Here is a 22,851-nt window from a genome sequence, read left to right on the forward strand (position 1 = left end):
CCAGAAAACATAATGCCCCTCTACTATCAAAGGTGGGCATAAAAATAATTTAAAAACACAAATCAATTTCATTTTCTGGAGACATCCCCTGCGTGACTTTATGATTATCCATCATCCCTAAGATTTCACTTATTAAATACTTCCAGTTATTTTATTGAATTAAAATGCTTTCAAGCTGTTTAATTTCATATAAACCATTACATTTAATATCTGGCATGCTTCTGATCAAGGATATTTTGTAAACATGCTTTTTATGCTAATTTTGATCAACTTTCATTGCATAATCCCGTTTTCATCTTCAATTCCTCAAAACAGATTTTGATTGCATTTAGATTAAAAAACATCATTAATAAAAATTCAATGTAAATGAATATATCTAACTCTCAATTACATTAATAATCTGCCTAAAACCAAACATAAAATTGTCTAATGCTAATAGTTTGCACTTAATTCATATTCACTGCTGTAAAACAGAAATTATATCTTTCTACATGCCAATTAAAGGCAGATGGTCCTCCCTTTAACTAATGTCTCTTATAGCAGTTCTATATCTAACTGAATTCTCTATTTGTACTTATATTATTGTAACTCATCATATTGTCAATCTTAACTGTCAAACACACTTGGAGTACCCGTACTGTTATAATTAGCAGCTTTTTATGACTGAAATTTATCAATTTATACAGACTTCTGTTGCACAACTGTGTTTGACAGGATTGGTGATTTGTGGGATATGCTGAAGTTTGCATTTCCATGAAGCAAGTACATTCTAATTCAGGTAGATGATTTAGGAAACCAAAACCTAAAATAACTCTTTCATGATGAGCATATTTTTTTTTCCTGCCCAGATAAGAGTTCAAATCCCACTAGGTATAGTTACAATGGAGCTAATAATTAATCCTACAATTACAGTACTAATACCCCAATTATTTCCCAAAATAAAAGAGTGCAATTCATGGAAATTACACCTTTACAGTATCAAGTAACAGTGAAATAAAATGAAGGGCAAAAGATGGGCACTCAACTTGATGTTTTGTATCAAATAGCATATTTTGAGACAAAGAAACACATTAAAGGTTTATATCACTTTTAATGAGCTATTCCTTCATGAACCATTTTCAGTTCAAGGTAACAATGGTTTAAGAAAGTTCAAGGTCATGGCTACTGGTTCTTGGGTGAGTTCAAGGTTATGGTTAAAAAAACTACTTGTCTTCATTAAGGATTAAAATATTTAATAAAATCTAAGAATAAATTATATTAAAGAATCTAAAAAAACTAGCCATATCTAATAAAAGTGGATGTCTATTTGAACTATCTAATTGTTACCTCATAAGTTTTATGATTGCACCAGCAGCTGAGTGCCTGAATGACCTGACTAAAAAGTCTATTATTTACCTTATAACCACCACAACAAGACCACATCATATTTAACTGTCTGTGTTTAAAGAGAATTAATATTTAGTCACTGGAGTAAAATTCCCTCCAATTACATGACTATTGATGATCTGATAGATTTGTGATATTAATATTTACTCAATATTAATTTTGAAAATGACATTTGGGATTCATGTTTCAATGAAAATCAAACAAGAAAAATGAAATAGCATATTGCATTTCTAGAAAAAAGTTGGCGAATCAGTGAGTGACGTCAAAGTATAACCCAGTTCAGTAGTCACTATTAAATTCATTGTTCTTGTGTCCTAAAGTAAAAAAAAATTAAATTAAAATGAATCCAAACTTACAGATGTGAGAGAGAAAAGAAAATCAGTATATGCGATTTAATAAATACAAAAATATAAACAAAGAATGAAATTGACACTTCTGTGGTATTTTATAACCTCATTTTATGATACAATGAACATATTGACGTAGCTACCCCACATCTCCTTTTATAAATAATTCTTACTTCACAGAAAATCATAGCAAATCACGATACATTTTTAGACTATGCTTTTGTACGAGCAATAATACTTCATTCAAGTATTAAATCACCCAGATCGATTGATCAATTTATAACGGTAAGAAAGGGTTTACTATTGATAAAACAATCAGTTTACAATACTTAAAAAAACAAACTATAAATTACCTCAATTTTTTTTTCTAAAATAGACCAATTTCTCACATTCTTCGCCTACCATAAACTTTTAAATGTCAGTTAAGGAGTTAAACATAGAAATGTCTTCTCTTCAGTGGGTAAGATCTTCAATCATTAAACTACTAACTATCAACTTTCAAAGAAAAAGAAACTATTTGGCATCAATTAACCAGGTTATTCCTGCAATATCTGGAAGAACTTATTTTGTACAAAACAAAGCATAAGATTTTTTTTTTAATTTCACTTTTTTTAATCTATTGGTAATTTGTGTAGGTTTCTAGCAATGATTTGATTAGCCATACTCAATATCTCAACTCTTATCTCATTCCTTTACATTAAATAATATCAATAACAGTACCATCTTTACATACATGTACATCTCATATCAAATTTCATCAAGAGCAAAAAAAAAATGATATTTTTTTATTTCATTTTTTTTTATAAGAGTTATCCCCTGTTATTTTATACTTTGTAACACCATTTCTGGAAACACTTTACAAAACAATGGCACAGCTAGTTTACCGGCTAGACATCGACTATAATTGTGTCAGCTAAGATCTGCCCCTTTCTACTTTGCTTTGTCCCATATGCAGAATTCCAGGAAAGAAAACTGCTGTCAATTCTACAAAATCAGATCATGTGAAAATGTAGAATTTCCAAGATATCATGCATGCACATGTAAGATATGACAACGACCTTAACATCAATCACACTTATAAACCTGCTTTTTAGTAAATAAACAAATGAATCATTCAATAACTAAAATAAATCTAAACTTTAATTACTGAAATGTGATTTTAAATTTGGATTTTTTTTAATCATTATAACATAGACGCGTTTGATGTAACAAGCTCATACATAAATATTGCAATATAATCTTGTTTTTACATAATTAAATGAATAAAAGAGAGAAAAGCCCAATAGCTCATTATAAATTGGTTTCCTTTGATTTTTTCGATGATTAAAAAACATTCAAGGTAAGGTACAAACATTATATAACATTATTGATTCCGTTTGAGGGTTAGAATACAAGATAAAAGAATAAGCCAACAAAAGGACCTATTTTGATATCCCAAAATCATTTAAGTAAAGCCAGGATTGTCAATACTCAACTATGAGCAGACTGGAAATCGCTAACAGTGTTTAATATTCAGTGTCATGTTTAGAATGAGGATAAAGGGATGGTACAAATTGTCTTTGAAAAGAACTAATGCACCAGTGAGTGGCACCCATTCCCATTCCTGACTCCAAGCTTATTGCTAAATTAGGTGAATGTTTCTATTGTTGTTTTATTCATAAGCATTGGATGTGATAGATGATAGGTATGACTACTATTCCCGAAGTTAAAGCACAAAGTCAAACTTCTTGTTCTATAACTTTGATTATTGAACCATGAAAATGAGGTTAAGGTCAGGTGATGCCTGTCAAAGACATGTGCACTATGATTCTAAAGTATAGATAGTTGACCTACATTTTACCCATTTCAAATGAAACTTTGATCTTATCCTGAAAATTTAATGTTGATCTTGGATAAGGAGTATGGTTGAGGTCAAATGACTTCTGTCAGATGAACACAGTACATACACCTTACAACCATTCTATATAGCAAAATTAGTACCGGTACTTAAGAAATTTTAAACCAAAACAAACAAAAGCAAAAAAGCTTTAATTTTGATAAGTCATTTTCCATAACCATGAAAATATGATCAAGGTATACTAACATCTGGCAGTCAAAACCTCAAACAATAAGCCATGCATATGCCGTATTATACACGTACCAGAGTACCATAGTCCATAGAAATAAATAATTGTAAAATAATTTTTGTTCAGACTCGCTATTAATCTTAGCTGAATAGAAAGACTAATGTTTCTTAACCTCTGTTGACTGCATATATATGCAAATGACTTTTCCTTAACCACAAGTCTATGCTCAAACCAATTACCTATTACAATATACAACTGTCATCCCTGCACTTGATATGCTTAATCAATAAACAACTGCAGAAACAGACTGATTAGGGAACCAGATTATCATAAAACAGATGTTAGAGAACAAACTTCCTATTACATGTCAGTGGGTTGTTTTGTAAGACATCACTGTTACGTAATTATAACAGGTGAAACTCTTCTCCTTTTTACACTCCTTACTGTAACACAAACAGATACAGAGAGAAAATTTAAATGTGTCAAGCGAGGTATGGGATTTATATTGTCACAGTTACAGATTACAAAGTTTACAGTATTGACTGTCAATGAAGCCAATACAAAATTGGCAAATTCCTATCTTATCACAGTACTGACAGCTTTAGTAATTGTCACCTATCTTATCACAGTACTGACAGCTTTAGTAATTGTCAAAGTCCTATCACTGTGACAGAGTCAACATTGTTCCTAATCAGATATAACTGACAAATTCAAAGTCTTTGTCACATTTCATGTCATACAGATGTCACATTTCATGTCACACAGATGTCACATTTCATGTCACACAGAACTGACAAATCTGAATGATTTTCACATTTTTCTTCTCAATATTTCTATCCTGTAAGAGAAGTAGTGATTGTGCTATAAATATTGTCTAGGCATTTACCTGTCACAATCATAATTGAGTATCCTACAAAATCATAGGATGGGCTTAGATTGGTTCATAGAATGAAATTCAAAACAGTGTGGCTGTGGCCATTGATTGACACATTAAATTCATCCATTGACTGGGACAATTTAGGTGAACGTTTGTATGTAACGACCACTGCTCACTATGTACTTTTTAAAGACACTTAAACTATGGGGTCACCAAAGGTTCTCAACACCTTAATAAAGTAATTCGAAAAATTAATCAGAAATAACACGATGTTTTGATTTATATCAATTGTATAAATCAAAACATAAAGGTTATTCCTGATTAATTTTTCGAATTATTTTATAATTTAAGGCGTTAAGAAACCTTTGGTGACCCCACAGTTTAAATGTCTATCGTAGGTACGTCGTGAACAGTGGTCGTTACAGACAAACGTTCACGTAATTTGTCCCAGTCAATGGATGAATTTAATGTGTCATTCAATGGCCACAGCCACACTGTTTTGAATTTCATTCTAATATCCCCCAACTTTGGTTGGTATTTGGTGGGTATTACATGTTCTTGAGGTTCAATTGTAACTAGAATGGTTCACATTCCAAATTAGACTTGTTACATTTATCAGTGTCATTGTAATGCAAACCAAATTCACAGAATATTTTTAACAAAGTTGTAGCCACTGAATTAATTGAAATGTTTGATTTTGTTCATAATCAGATACTACGCCACATATTGAAAGGTTTTTCATATGATTCAGTTAGGAATTTATAAAATGTTGCACTGGTTCAACAAATGAACAATCTAAAAGGAGATATGAAAGTTGATCCTTCATCAGTATGTGTCAATAATTCTGTCACATTAAAGTTCACTGATTGACAAGTGTTGAAATTCAAAACTTATGGTAATGAAATAAAGGTAAACAAAGAGAGTGATCAATAAAACAAAATATTGAACATTTTTGTGTTGTTTTTTTTTTTTGGTTGCTTAAAAGACTGTTCATATTTTTTTTTTTCCACATCAGCTGTTAAATTAAAAAAAAATGTATTAAAATCCTTCTGTTTCAAACAGTCACAGATAAAGCATGTACAATTTAGTAATGATCCATGAAAACAGTTGTATGGTTATGGCTTCTTAAATTTCAGCATTGTTCTTTTACATGTTAAACTTTTCATTCTTCTTTATAATCAATTTTCCAGCTGCAAGTCAATTCATTTAAATACAATGTAAGTGTTCATTAATAATTTGCTAAAATAATGTTGGTGTAGGACAGAGAGGGGTTACCATCTAGATTGGTCAGTATTTCAGTTGACAAGAATGCCCTACTCCATCATTTTATAAGAACATCGAATAATTCTACTAAAAATAAATGAAGTATAGTTTTGGTTTGCAGACTATATTTAGTCTTCAATCAGATATGATGAAAACATTTTATTTACATGTATAAATAGATGATAGATTGCTGTGAACCTATAAAAGTGTGGAATAATTCTAAAAGTAATAACACTTCCCCACCAATCTTGACAAATATATGTACTTTTACTTAAAACAGTGAATGAAAATATATTTATCTGTCCATCTGTACATCAATGATGTCTTGACTGGTCTAACATCTTTATTACATTTATGTGGGAGAGAGTTAATTTTCTTCAAGTCTTTTTCAAGACAGTTTGTTTCCTAGAAAAGAGATTTGTTTGGACTCATACTGTTAGATGACAACTATTTACAGTTACCAGTTTGTTTTTTCCTCCTTGTATAATTAAATAAGAAAATGGCAAGGTCTAACACTGGTAGGATTCTAATTTGAAGAAAACAAATGTTTGACTTTGGCTCGTTTGTCTTCTTAACTTGATCAAGTATGGATTTATTCTTGTTTGTTTTATTTATTGAGTTTATTTTAACAATACATTCTGTTTTATACTGCTTGTTTAGAAAATAAAAATGTAAGCAGTTAAAATGTATCACCAGTCTACAAAATGTTTTCAAGCAAATAGTTTGCAAGATGTTTAGAAGTCCATCATAAGTTAGCACAACTCCCATCTTCAAAGACAACTTCACAACAATTAAAGTATGCCATGGACCTAAAACATGTCTCCTTCAGTTCTTCCAGCATAAGATTAAAGACAACAACTGTAGAAAAAAAATCTTATCCACATGAAATCTCAATATAATAGAGCAAATCTGTTTAATAAATTTGATTCAATTGTTTGTATCAATCAAATCAATGCAAACTTATAAGGTTTTGTGTTGACAATTGAATGTCATTCAAGCTAATGTTTTGCTTTTTTGAAACTCCAGTCAATCTGATAAAAAGGGGGGGGGACAATTTCTGTTATGACATTAGTTTATAAAGCGTTATGTTCCCTTCATATCATAAATTACAGAAGTTGCAAGATTTTGCATCAACAAACTTTGTGACAAGTACCATGTTTTTCTATGTTTATTCGATCTGAATAAAAATATGATACAAAGGTGTCAACACCATGAAAAGAAATTGTGTCAAGTTTCATGCAAACTGTAGGCGTTTTTGTATTGACTAACTTTTGCAATGGACAGATGGATGTAGAGGACAAACACAATCTGTCTGCCCACATATGTGGGGGAGATATACTTATTACAAGGTCAAAGACATTGCATAGATAAAGCATAAATAAATGATGATTGACCTTCTCATTTTAAGTTCATTGTTTTATATAGTAGGAAGTAAGGAGTATTAAAACTAGAATTTCAATCAACCGTAATGCAAAACTTTCATGCATAATTTGTCCAGGGATTCTAGATTACTATGATAATATTCTGTTCATGTCTTATTTTCAACTTTTGAAACGATGAAGTGTTCTGTAGAATGCAGTTATTTTCTTTTAATAAAGTTGTACAATACATCGCACACTGAGTCCAGGATATTAAAAACAGCTCTTTACCCCATTGAACATCCTTGGAAATTGTCATTGAGGGAATTTCATCTGCGTCACTCATTATTTCTCTTTTTGTTTTGACAATAAAATTTTCCAATCAATTGATTTGAAACATTGTCAGTTTCTGAAATTAAAGTGATATAACTTGTTTGACAAAGATGAATTCGATAAGAGAAAAGGCCGGAAATCAGATTGTCTTCTCTTCAATGATATCTACTGTTAGTTATATGAAGGACTTCAGTAATCCTTTACTTTGTCACGAAACATTTTCTTGCATGTTTTATCATATTTTTCTCAATTAATGTTAAGTGTTTGAAACTTGTTACAAACGATACCTTAATAAACTAATATCAATACTGACAATAGCATCAATTATAAAATATCAAGGTTGCATGTGATTCTATTAATGGACAAAACTTTCTTTCTTATCCGATATTAAGTGCACAATAAGTGATCAACTATATTGTATTGTCAAAATCATATGCAAAACTCATTTAATGACTAAATAGTATGAGGCAAGAAAGTTTTGGGGCTCTAGGCTACATGATGCATTTGAATTTTCAAATTATATTTCCAAGATGTAATGTCATTCACATAATGTCTATAATAGACATTTGAAAATTTACAGTATACAAATTACAATAATTTTAAAGTCATTATAGAAGACTCGGACCTCGACTTAATAATAATAATTCATTTCAAAACTTTTTTAAGATTACAGGTTGTGATCAAATGGGTGTTTTAAAGTTCAAAATATCTTTATTTCAATTCGGTTTTTTTCCCATGTTTTATGGATAACCCATCTTTCCTTCTTAGACCTTACCCTGTGTTGTTCCTCCCATTAACTCATGACTGTTGATTGAGGTCCCTTAAATTGTTTTTTCCCACTTCTTTATTATTTTTGTTGTTGTTGATGGGTTACTGTCTCATTGATTAATGCCACACATCAACTTTTATTCCAATATAAAGAATTTTTCAAATTTGTTCAACCATGTCTACAATAATATTCATCAAAATTTTAACATTTGTTTTAATGATGACAAATTGTGAATCCAAATTTAGAAGCCATTAATATTATGATATTACAATATAATAAATAGTTACAGATGGGATATCACTTTAATTTAAATGTTCCATCATTACATGTAAACATGTAATATTTATGCACTTTTGAACAAAAATTAAAAGTTGTGCAAGATGTTATAGTATCGACACTTTAGAGCAGAAATAGCATCATTGATGCTTCTGTGACACATAAACATGTGGAAATCCATCAAAATCTGTGGCAAAATATCATTTTTGGGGGAAAGCTGTTGTTGTGCAAGATGTTATAGTATCGACACTTTAGAGCAGAAATAGCATCATTGATGCTTCTGTGACACATAAACATGTGGAAATCCATCAAAATCTGTGGCAAAATATCATTTTTTTTGGAAAGCTGTTGTTCATATCTAAATATAAATGACAAGATCATTAAATAAAGTTATTTGATAGATTTATAATTCAATTTCCCTTTCAGACCAAAAATTAGATTTATTTATAACAACATGTTTGAAAAAAAAAAAAAAGAAAATTACTGAAAAATCAAGATTATTTGAACTAATATAAAATAATGTTCACAATATCAAAAACAGAAATTGAGATAAAGAAAACTTATGCATACAACATTATAAGAAACATTAATATCATAGTTTCATCCTTATCAAAATTTCTATTCATTTAGACTGCCTAATAAGGACACTGTAATCAGATGTATAATTAAGAGTGTTCAAAAGTATTGGACACTTCTATCACTTTCAGGAACAAAATCAAGAATTAATGCTGAGTGTGCTGTTTCGCTGACTTTAACCCCTCATATCCTTTTACTAATTTAGCCAATTAATTACTGAATGTGACATTTTCTCTGCATTTAAAGGAATCATAGCTCAAAAGCTCACACCTATTTTGATGGTTTTCTTTAATCATGTCATCAGCAGCTGTGCCATGTTTTACTGACAGGACATGCCACTGACATTTCCTCATGTGAAGTCCATACTTTTCTAGTTAGAAATTATTCTGGAGTTGCCAATACCATAATATAATATACGACTATGGTTGGGAGTAGTTAATCATGAATATAAAAATAAAATGTGATATGATTGCCAATATAAAAACTATCCAGCAGAGTCCAAATGACATAATTGTAAACAAATATAGGTCAATGTATGGCCTTTAACAATGAGCAAAACCCACACTATATTAGTCAGCTATAAAGGGCCAAGAAAAGACAAAATAGGAAACAGTTCAAAGGAGAAAAACAACCAGCTGATTTTTGACAAAGTCAATCTGCTAAGGAGAACTTATGTTTTCATCTTGCAAAGTCCAATGTTATGTACCTTGGTAAATTTAATAATAACCTTATATCTTAAATCGTTCATCTTTTGAAAATAAAAATCCTACATTCTTTATACAGACATATATCTAAATGCATATATACAATTATATTTCAATTTAAATATCAAATAAATAACTATTCATTCACATTTAATAACCAAAAAAAATACACCAAAGATAAATATATACCAATCTATACGTAGAATTGAATTGCGCAACTTCACCAAGTTGAACTTGAACTGATGAAAACCAGACTCCTATTTAACGTAGGTAGGACTACGACCAAATTAAAAATAAATGTCATGGCTAACTATTATACTACTTAAACTATTTTTTGTCTCATCAATTATGTATGTTTCAATCAGGATTTTCCTTTTAAATATATAATTGGACATTAAGTCCTGAACACAATTTATTTAAGACATGATTCCTTCATTAACCCCACTTTTTTCCTTTGTTAATATATATAAATGTACATGTGGTATTTCACTGAATAGGTACTGCTACTATTATTCAATATAAATATATGGAGAGGTGGTTTGATTGCAAATGAAACATGTACAGCTATCCTCAGCCCCAGTATAACCCTTGTTCAAATGACATGGAAGTAGGAAAGCAATCATAGGTCACCATACAGCCTTTTAAACAATGAGAAAATCCATTCCATATAGTAAAATGGGAATTATGGAAATTTGATAGTAGGGGCAGAGCATGGTGTCGTTTAATGAACATTAAATTTCTTGTTCAGTGCTTTATTTAAAAATGTTTACTCATTTACTCCTAAAAACATTACAAGTCAAACATTACATATTATATGCACTGGTTAACATTCTAATGATAATTAATATTTATTCAACTAATGTTCAATTCTTATTCAGGAATCATTATTTACATTTTATAGATTTCATAATTAAATAGATGTTATTGCACCAAAATACGACCTGATATTTTATTGGTTAATATGAGATAATGGTAAACATTTCACTTTAAATAATTCTTCATGAGTTTGTCTTCCCGAAGAACCAGTAGAACTTATGATTGTAAACGTTATAAAAACAACAGTAATGCATTTGTACATGCACTAAAGCATGGAGGCCTTTAAGAATAGGATATTAAATGCAAAAATTTGCAATTCCCCTGAAAATATGCGCTTTTTAGTTTTCAGAAGATTACCAAAAAAAATTACCAATATATTTTATCTAAAAAACAACAACATCTGAATACTAGGTTCTCTCAATGAAACCAGACAACAAACACAATATCTAGAAAGAAATTATGGCACACTGGTTTTGAAAAACAATGAAGTATGATCAAGAATTCAATCTAAACTATAGTCACACATCCTCTTAATTAACAGTCAACACAACATAATTCAACTATGTCTTTCCCAAAAATACAAATCATTCGGTTATCAATTTCAATAAAATCCAAAGTAAGAGATATATATTTTGTCCAAGATAAACAAGTCATATCTACCATGGATAAATAACAATGAATAATGACCAAAATTCCAAAATAGAGATGTATTTTAAAATCTAGTAAAGTTAAATAACAATAAAAGTGTCTAAGGCATTATTTTGTGTCTCTGAAATAAGACTACTATCATGAGATATTTGTAAATGACTTAAAAAAATGAAGTCTATGTCATACATCAAGCTTACATTTTAAAACCCACATTTCACATTTAAGTCTTAAGAATGTGTTAAGCAAATAAAACCATATCTCATTTGAGACGTAAGCAAAGTCATCAAATTTGTGACTAACCCTTTATTGATTGCAGTATTTTACAAAAAGGGATTACATGCCTTTTGACTAAATCCTTGATTCCTTATACTACTCACTATAAAAAGTCTAAAACACCCCCTTGCACAGGATGCATAAAGCGACCGGCGGCTCACAGAGCCCCGTTATATACTAGATCATTATAGGAAAGAGGCAGGGTCATTAAAACAAGTAACTGCCTTTAAAAGATGCACCAATAAACTATTTGATATAGATTTAAAGAAAAAAAAGAAAAAAAATCTGATAAAAAAAAAATTGGGTGTAGTGTTACTAAGGCGTCTACACACCCTCCCTGAATCTACAATTGTGTAATTCTGTGTGTTATGAACTCATGTAAATGTCCAAAAAGTCACAGGAAAAAATAAATTTTCACTGACAATTAATGAGATATTGGTGCATCTGTTTAAAACTGCACATACATCACAATACTCAAACTAAATAAATAAAACAATAAACAGTGAATAAGTTTAATAAACAGAACACATTCCAGATGTGACTGGCTACATAGTCTAACTAGTTTATGTAATTAAATTAAGAATGCCATTTACTATCTGTTAGAAAAAGCCAGGTAACTTTTTAAATGGGTTCATGTAACATTCTTACAGCAATTCGGATAATTAAGCATGTAATTCTAATCTGCTGCCTGCTATTTTGTGGCAATTTTTTTTTGCAGAGGAAATTAAGTTATATAAACAAACATACCTTAAGCCTAGCACATAATTTAACATGAAAGATTATTAAAGAATAAACAAGTCTGTTATGTTCTTTCAGCTGCAGAAGTTAAGGTAAATCTAGGTTTAATGGATATTGAAGCTTTGTTCCTCCCTTGTTGCTTTTAAAGATGCAATCGTAGGTAAATGTACCATCAGGAAACTCAGATAGCAACAGGAGTTTAATTACTTTGAGTTAAAAGATTTATGTTGAAATTACAAATAAAATGCTGAGCTTGCTTATTTAAAATTCTATGTTATGTAGAACATTTGTCAGAACTTTGAGAGTTCTCAGATGTAGACTGAATTTCACATATACAATCTAAAATACAATGTGACAAAGACATCTTAAATGAAATGCAATACTGAAAAGAAAATCACAAGTATTTTATCTATTGTATTACAGCTACTAACTTATATATCAGTTTTTAATAACTTTTAACATGTGAATGCAAAGTCTGAGGCTTGACAGTTGTTTTGCATAATACTTGAATGTGTGAAACACATCAGTAAAAAATAGTCTTGTCAGAACAATTAACGTGTATGATACCTGATGATTTTTGCAATATAAGTCAACACAGTAAACAGAAGAAAAAAACAAAACTTTGCAAGATTGCAGACATTGGCAATTTTTGCATTTTTATTCAATGCATTTATGTGTCTAAAATGACAAAACAAGAATCACATCACTTGTACAATGTACCAATGCAGCCAAGGGAAATGAAGATCAAATTTCAAATTCTGTTTTTTTTTTATCCTGACAACAAATGTAATATAACAAAACAGAAAAACTACAGCTTTCAGCATATGGCAGGGACATACATAAAATACTTTGGAAAGTCCTTCATCATAATTTTGTAGGCAAAGTTTGTGGTATGAGAGCACAGTTCGCTACAGTCTGCAATACATGTAGTACCTTTTAAACCTAATACTTTGAAACACATTACTGATAATTTTGTTTTCTATTTACAGATTTGAGATGATATTCAAAGGATACCATTGACTAAATAGAGGATAATTCCACCATTATTGAAAATGCTGAACGCAACTTTAACTAGTCCTTTAGACATTGTTACCCCTCTGTACCAGTTCATATCAGAGGCTAATGATACACATCATGTCATGGGAAACTTCACAACACCATCTATAGTCAGTAATGAAACTGTCTGGGTACCAGATATAGCACTGGCTCTCAAAGTTGGCAAAATATGCTATAAATACATTGGACCAATTATCTGTGCAATAGGCATCTTGTGCAACATTATGAACCTATTAGTTTTGACGCAGCGTCAACTCAAAGAGTCCCCATATACATATTTAACTGGACTAGCTCTGACTGATTTGGGAGCACTTACATTTTCATTCATTTTCATGGTAGGTTCTTACCAGAGAAAAGAATACTTCTGGAAGTTTTATGATGCCTATATTTATCTTCCATTGGTTAATGTGTGTACCAATTCCAGCGTCTGGATTACAGTGGTTCTAACTATTGAACGTTTTCTCTTTGTACGGTATCCACTGTGGGCAAAGGCCATGTGTGATAGAGCCAGTGCAAAAATGAAAAATGCATTAATTATTAGCATTATGTTTGTCATAAACATTCCACACTTTCTCTTATTGAGAGTAGAACCAATAGCAAACACAACAGATCAGTACACCAGAGTTTCTACTGATTTCAGACACAGTGAGCACTACTACAGAATCCGCTGGTTCTATAGCATCATCATTCACTTTGTTCCACTTATAATTCTCAGCACAGCCAATGCCTATCTTGTCTATGCCGTAATGAGGGCACGGAAAGAAAGAGAAATCCTACAGATCCGTAACAACAAGGAGGCCACATGGTACAGAGAACAGGTCAGACTCACTGTAACTCTTATCAGTATAGTCTGCCTCTTTATCGTCTGTATAATACCATCAGCATTCTCAAATAAAAGAATTGCATATGCATTGTTTGGCGGGGACCAACCATTAAGTCACTTTGCTATGTCAAACTTTTACTTAATTCTGCAATACGTAGCCAACGTTCTTGTCTGGTGTAATTTGTCCTTGAACTTTGTATTTTACTGTGCCATCAACAAGAAGTTTCGTTATGTTATGCGTTGGATGGTACAACGTTGGATCAAGAACCTACGGAGAAGAAACGGCAACGTCTTGCTTCTGGTCAACTTCAAATCTGGACATTCCATTACTCGCAACAGCAGTAGCCAGACAAACAGCATTACAATGACGTCAAAGACAAACCCACCAGATTTACTGTTAAAGACGGACAGAAGCAACCATAACGGCAACCATAAAACAGCACTCATAGAAGATTGCGAAAAGGAAACAGAAAATGAAGCCTAGGAAAAACAAACATTGAGGCGATTATCATTTCATTTGCTTACTGTGAAAGATTTCTTCAGGGAGTGAGACTTTAAAGTTGCTATATTTTCTATTTACCTCTTAAATTTGTGATACTGTTGTTTGTTGCATTTAAAATTAGCTTTTGTTTCAAGAATCTGGAGTAACCTATATTGTTGAATTGTTACACAAAATGGAATTATTAAGTTTTAAAAAAGTATGCATAAGAAGCATTTTTGTTATATACAACAATAATCACTTATAACGTGGATTTCCTGGGTACTAATTCTCGTGATAACTTCAAATTTCATGGATTGTCAAAGTTTCCATACAAGCTTATTGGAAATTGGTACTTTGAATAATTTAATTCTTGGTTTAGCTTTACAGCAAAACAAAACAATTGGTATCCACAAATATCTAATAACAAATCCAAAGTACATCAGTAACACTGAAGAAAACAAAGCTAAGATGTAATATATATGTGTATTTGCCTGCAATGAAGATTGTATGCCAGATATCTCCTTATGGGACTTTAAAGTTTTCCTTTGATTTTAACCTTACACTCTATGTTATTACCTCATTTTAGGTTTTCTTCTTTAAGCTTTATTGAAAATAATGAGATAGAAAAATTGTCAAAATTTTCAAGTAAAAATTCATTGAGACTATATCTAAAATTATCTGTGGCTGGATGTAAACAAAAGGAAAATGTTTATTTTGCAGAAAGTTATGGCTGTGTTAATGCTAGTACACTCAATAGTTCATTTAACTTTCAAATGAACAACTTTAATCTTTAGTATGGGAACAGTTTGGGAGAAATTAAAGAACATTACAATTAAGTTATGTTTGATCTATTTCCATGCACAAATAAAATTTCAACCCTTGGTAAGAATTTTAATAAAAATAACGCTGAATTTTTTTTCGTTCCATCCTGTATCCCCTTGAATCAATAGTTTTGTTCAACTTATAATTCAAGGGAAATAAATCTAACTTTTTCAAGTTAATAATTCAAAAAAAAAAAAAATTCCCTGAGTAATTTTTTGGTTCACAACAGTGCAATTAAAAAAAATCTTGAATACAAATGATTAAAAAATATATAGTTTTTATATTGATTTCATTGCAGTAAAAATCTGTAAAATACTATATATTCCAATGAGAAAACTTGGAATCTCAACCACACAAAAGCTATTGCCCTCTCCTTATGTATAAATGTAAACAAAATTTAACTGGCATTCAGCAAACTCTGTTTTAATATGAATATATCAAGAATAAAGGCAAATATAATTAAAAAACATTTTTTTTAAATTTGATTTGAAAGAATGATTACTTCTACACTGAACTTGATTTTTATAAATTAAAAAAAAAAAACCATCAGTTAATATTCACTTATGCAAGGATTTACTGATTATCTTCTACTCATGCCTATATAAGATTCATAAATACAATGTCAGCCTGCACGGTTAGCCACTAGTCCGATGCCCCAGACTAGTAAAATTTTATTCGGACTAGTAAGTTTTTGAAAAATTTTGTTTGGGCCAATAAGAAAAATGTCAGAATATCGGTCTTCGGACTAGTAGTTGAAAATGTTTTTGGTGCAGACTGTATGTGCTGTTGTATGACTCTTTGTACATTTTCCCTTTGATTTCAGTGTGAGAAGTTATGTCTCTTTACTACATGTACTACATAAACTGTAAATAGAAAAATGAAAAAAAAGTCGGGTTCTTTTCGTATTGTTTTTGTTTAAATAAATTGGACACAAAAATTGAACTTCTCATCTAAAATAAGCTTTCAATATTTACATCTGACCACTAAATACAATGTCACTGTTATAGACCATATTATATGTACATATAGTTTATATATAGATATTTAAATATTGTCATTTTAAACTTCAGTCCCTGTGATACAACTATATAATGTGATCATGTTGTAAATAAATGTCCATCCTACCAATGAAGTGTTCACTGTTATTTATTTTTAAATATCGGGCAACTAGCTGTTTGCCAACTTCATACACAGTTCCAAAGCTTTATCAGAGAGGGACACTTATATTTGAGCACAGGCTTTATACAGTGAAATTTAAAAAATCATCATTATACACAACCTATGATAGTAGTGGGGCATTGTGTTGTTTAGTCTGTGTGTCTGTCTGCCCGTTCCACATCAGGTTAAAATATTTGTTTACAGAAGTTCATGGTAACATACATCAACTGAAAACAGAGAGCATATATATTCCTGAAGAAATGACTGTTTAAAATTTATGCCAAGAAACTCATCATAGATAAATAAACTCAAATTAAGGTATTTTGTTGTCACATCCACTTGGAATTTAAAACACATGACATGTTCATTATAAAACTTAATAAATATGTCAATAAAGATTTTGATTCAATTGTATGAATAGTTAAATGTTGTATGATTTCCATAGAGACAATTGTCCACCAGAGACCAAATGATGTAATACATTTTGTAGTTGAAACTATAGTTCATGGCCTTCAACAATGAGCAAAAACAATAACAAAAGACCCATAAGGACAATTTTGCATCTGTTGCAAGTCCTGAGCCTCTGGCCTTTGTTAGTCTTGTATGATTTTAAGTTCATTTATATGTTTTGGAGTTTAGTATGGCATCCATAACATTGTATCATTTTATTATTACAGATTTTTGTTTAGGGGCCTGTTGAAGCACACCTCCAGGTGTGGAATTTTCTTGCTGTGTTGAAGACCCACTAGTGGCCTTCAGCTGTTTTCTGCTCTTTGGTCAGGTTGTTGTCTCTTTCCATTCTCAATTACAAAAGTAAAACACTTCAAACAAAAATTCCAGGTGTATGGAAAACAAACAACAATGGAACGAAAAATAAAATCTGCTATACAGCTACAATCAACAACCACTAAATAACAGGCTCCTGATATAGGAAAAACACTTACAAAATATGGTAACAGCTTTTATGAGATCTACACTTACATCATGTATAATTTTATAAGATCTACTAATGAGATCTACACTTACATCATAATTGATATCATGAGATCTCTCCATGTTCTAATGAGATCAACACTTACATCATAAAAGTTCTCTTGAGACCTAAATTCATCAATGATTATCTCTTGAGATCTACACTTACATCATGGATGATCTCTTGAGATCTACACTTACATTATTGGATGTTCTTATGAGATCTACACTATTATCATGAATGTTTTTATGATATCCACACTTACATCATAGATATTCTCATAAGATCTACACTTACATCATTGGATGTTCTTATGAGATCAAAACTTACATCATGAATGTTCGAGATCTACACTAACATCATTGGATGTTCTCATGATCTACACTTACATCATGGATGTTCTTATGAGATCTACACTTGTATCATGAATGATCTCTTGAGATCTACACTTACATCATAGATATTCTCATGAGATCCACCCTTATATCATGGATGTTCTGAGATCTCCCCATGTTCTAATGAGATCAACACTTACATCATGAATGTTTTCTTGAGATCTACACTTACATCATGTATGTTCTCTTGAGATCCACTCTTACATCATGGATGTTTAAATGAGATCTACACTTACATCATAATTGATATCATGAGATCTACACTTACATCATGGATGTTCTGTGATCCCAATGTTCTAATGAGATCAACACTTACATCATGAATGCTTTCTTGAGATCTACACTTACATCATGTATGTTCTCTTGAGATCTACACTTACATCATGTATGTTCTCTTGAGATCCACTCTTACATCATGGATGTTTAAATGAGATCTACACTTACATCATAATTGATATCATGAGATCTACACTTACATCATGGATGTACTGTGATATCAATGTTCTAATGAGATCAACACTTACATCATGAATGTTTTCTTGAGATCTACACTTACATCATGTATGTTCTCTTGAGATCCACACTTACATCATGGATGTTTTAATGAGATTCACCTTTACATCAATCGATTTTTTAATGAGATCCACACTTACATCATAATTGATATCATGAGATCTACACTTACATCATGGATGTTCTGTGATCCCCATGTTCTAATGAGATCAACACTTACATCATGAATGTTCTCTTGAGATCAACACTTACATCATGGATGTTCTCTTGAGATCTACACTTACATCATGTATGTTCTCTTAAGATCTACACTTACATCATGGATGTTCTCTTAGGATCTACACTTACATCATATATGTTCTATTGAGATATACACTTACATCATGGATGTTCTAATGAGATCTACATTTACATAATAATTGATATTATGAGATCTACACTTACATCATGGATGTTCTGTGATCCCCATGTTCTAATGAGATCAACACTTACATCATGTATGTTCTCTTAAGATCTACACTTACATCATGTATGTTCTCTTGAGATCTACACTTACATCATGTATGTTCTCTTGAGATATACACTTACATCATGAATGTTTTCTTGAGATCTACACTTACATCATGTATGTTCTCTTGAGATCCACCCTTACATCATGGATGTTCTAATGAGATCCACCCTTACATCATAATTGATATCATGAGATCTACATTCACATCATGAATGTTCTTAGATCTCCCCATGTTCTAATGAGATCAACAATTACATCATGAATGTTCTCTTGAGATCTACATACATCAAAAATGATCTCTTGAGATCTACACTTACATCATAAATGATCTCTTCAGATCTACACTTACATCATTGCATGTTCTTAAGAGATCTACACTTACATCCTGGATGTTCTAATGAGATCTACTCTTACATCATTGGATGTTTTCATGAGATCTCCTTACATCATTGGATGTTCTCTTGAGATCCACCCTTACATCATGGATGTTCTAATGAGATCCACCCTTATATCATGGATGTTCTGAGATCTCCCCATGTTCTAATGAGATCAACACTTACATCATGAATGTTTTCTTGAGATCTACACTTACATCATGTATGTTCTTTTGAGATCCACTCTTACATCATGGATGTTTTAATGAGATCTACACTTACATCATAATTGATATCATGAGATCTACACTTACATCATGGATGTACTGTGATATCAATGTTCTAATGAGATCAACACTTACATCATGTATGTTTTCTTAAGATCTACACTTACATCATATATGTTCTCTTGAGATCCACCCTTACATCATGGATGTTTTAATGAGATTCACCCTTACATCAATGGATTTTTTAATGAGATCCACACTTACATCATAATTGATATCATGAGATCTACACTTACATCGTGGATGTTGTGTGATCCCCATGTTCTAATGAGATCAACACTTACATCATGAATGTTTTCTTGAGATCTACACTTACATCATGTATGTTCTCTTGAGATCCACCCTAACATCATGGATGTTCTAATGAGATCTACATTTACATAATAATTGATATTATGAGATCTACACTTACATCATGGATGTTCTGTGATCCCCATGTTCTAATGAAATCAACACTTACATCATGTATGTTCTCTTAAGATCTACACTTACATCATGGATGTTCTCTTGAGATCTACACTTACATCATGTATGTTCTCTTAAGATCTACACTTACATCATGAATGTTTTCTTGAGATCTACACTTACATCATGTATGTTCTCTTGAGATCCACCCTTACATCATGCATGTTCTGTGATCCCCATGTTCTAATGAGATCAACACTTACATCATGGATGTTTTCTTGAGATCTACACTTACATCATGTATGTTCTCTTGAGATCCACTCTTACATCATGGATGTTTAAATGAGATCTACACTTACATCATAATTGATATCATGAGATCTACACTTACATCATGGATGTACTGTGATATCAATGTTCTAATGAGATCAACACTTACATCATGAATGTTTTCTTGAGATCTACACTTACATCATGTATGTTCTCTTGAGATCCACTCTTACATCATGGATGTTTAAATGAGATCTACACTTACATCATAATTGATATCATGAGATCTACACTTACATCATGGATGTACTGTGATATCAATGTTCTAATGAGATCAACACTTACATCATGAATGTTTTCTTGAGATCTACACTTACATCATGTATGTTCTCTTGAGATCCACACTTACATCATGGATGTTTTAATGAGATTCACCTTTACATCAATCGATTTTTTAATGAGATCCACACTTACATCATAATTGATATCATGAGATCTACACTTACATCATGGATGTTCTGTGATCCCCATGTTCTAATGAGATCAACACTTACATCATGAATGTTCTCTTGAGATCTACACTTACATCATGGATGTTCTCTTGAGATCTACACTTACATCATGTATGTTCTCTTAAGATCTACACTTACATCATGGATGTTCTCTTAGGATCTACACTTACATCATATATGTTCTATTGAGATATACACTTACATCATGGATGTTCTAATGAGATCTACATTTACATCATAATTGATATTATGAGATCTACACTTACATCATGGATGTTCTGTGATCCCCATGTTCTAATGAGATCAACACTTACATCATGTATGTTCTCTTAAGATCTACACTTACATCATGTATGTTCTCTTGAGATCTACACTTACATCATGTATGTTCTCTTGAGATATACACTTACATCATGAATGTTTTCTTGAGATCTACACTTACATCATGGATGTACTGTGATATCAATGTTCTAATGAGATCTACACTTACATCATGAATGTTTTCTTGAGATCTACACTTACATCATGTAAGTTCTCTTGAGATCCACCCTTACATCATGGATGTTCTAATGAGATCCACCCTTACATCATAATTGATATCATGAGATCTACACTTACATCATGAATGTTCTTAGATCTCCCCATGTTTTAATGAGATTAACAATTACATCATGAATGTTCTCTTGAGATCTACATACATCAAAAATGATCTCTTGAGATCCACACTTACATCATGAATGATCTCTTCAGATCTACACTTCCATCATTGCATGTTCTTAAGAGATCTACACTTACATCCTGGATGTTCTAATGAGATCTACTCTTACATCATTGGATGTTTTCATGAGATCTCCTTACATCATTGGATGTTATCTTGAGATTCACACTTACATCATAATGGATATCACAAAGTCTACACTTACATCATGGATGATTTCTTTGAGATCTACACTTACATCATGGATGTTCTAATGAGATCCACACTTATATCATGGATTGTCTCTTGAGATATACCCTTACATCATGGGGGTATATGAGATATACATTAATACCACCGATGCCACTATGGATGTTCTAGTGAGATCAACACTACATTTTTAAAGGTACTTACATCATAGATGTTCTCATATCTATCCTTACATCATTGGTATTATTATTATAACTACATGTACAATGATGTTCACAAAAGATCATCTCTTACAGCATGCATGTTCTCTTGAGAGCTACACTTATATCATGGATGATCTCTTTGAGATCTACACTTACATCACGGATGTTCTCATGAGATCTACACTAACATCATAACTGATATCATGAGATCTAGCCATACATCATGGATGTTCTCATGAGATCTACCCTTGTATCATTGAATGTTCTATTGAGATCTACACTTACATCATAGATGTTCTCTTGAAATCGATCCTTCTATCATTGATGTTCTCTGGATATCTACACTTACATCATAAATGTTCTAATGAGATCTACCCCTGTATAATTGGCTGTTCTATTGAGATCTACCATTGTATCATTGGATGTTCTATTGAGATCTACACTTACATCATAGATGTTCTCTTGAAATCGACCCTTCTGTCATTGATGTTCTCTGGATATCTACACTTACATCTATGATGTACTAATGAAATCCACCCTTACATCATGGATGTTCTAATGAGATCAACACTTACATCATTATTGATATCATGAGATCTACACTTACATCATGGATGTTCTGATATTTCCCCATGTTCTCATGAGATCAACACTTATATCAAGAATGTTTTCTTTAGATCTACACTTACACCACAGCTGTTCTCATGAGATCTACACTTTTATCATGAATG

General features: G+C 31.4%; 2 protein-coding genes across 6 annotated transcripts in view; one reads left to right on the top strand and one right to left on the bottom strand.

The window, feature by feature from the left end:
* LOC143080141 (putative G-protein coupled receptor B0563.6) overlaps positions 1 to 15,058 on the top strand; it is a 58,150-nt gene extending 43,092 nt beyond the window's left edge. For 4 of the 5 annotated variants that reach the window (XM_076255861.1, XM_076255862.1, XM_076255864.1 and 1 more), the window contains one exon: positions 13,420 to 15,058. In XM_076255861.1, coding sequence (XP_076111976.1) covers positions 13,483 to 14,793 — 1,311 coding nt within the window. In that variant the 5' untranslated portion in view covers positions 13,420 to 13,482 and the 3' untranslated portion in view covers positions 14,794 to 15,058. Of the gene's footprint in view, positions 1 to 1,153; positions 1,176 to 13,419 lie in introns of those variants that run through there. The other variant, XM_076255865.1, reaches the window with a different exon arrangement.
* Positions 1 to 22,851, bottom strand: part of LOC143080140 (putative ATP-dependent RNA helicase DHX35) — a 166,353-nt gene that overhangs the window by 66,160 nt on the left and 77,342 nt on the right. The window lies entirely within an intron of this gene.

Source organism: Mytilus galloprovincialis, chromosome 6 (assembly GCF_965363235.1).
Source record: "Mytilus galloprovincialis chromosome 6, xbMytGall1.hap1.1, whole genome shotgun sequence".
NCBI lineage: Eukaryota > Metazoa > Mollusca > Bivalvia > Mytilida > Mytilidae > Mytilus > Mytilus galloprovincialis.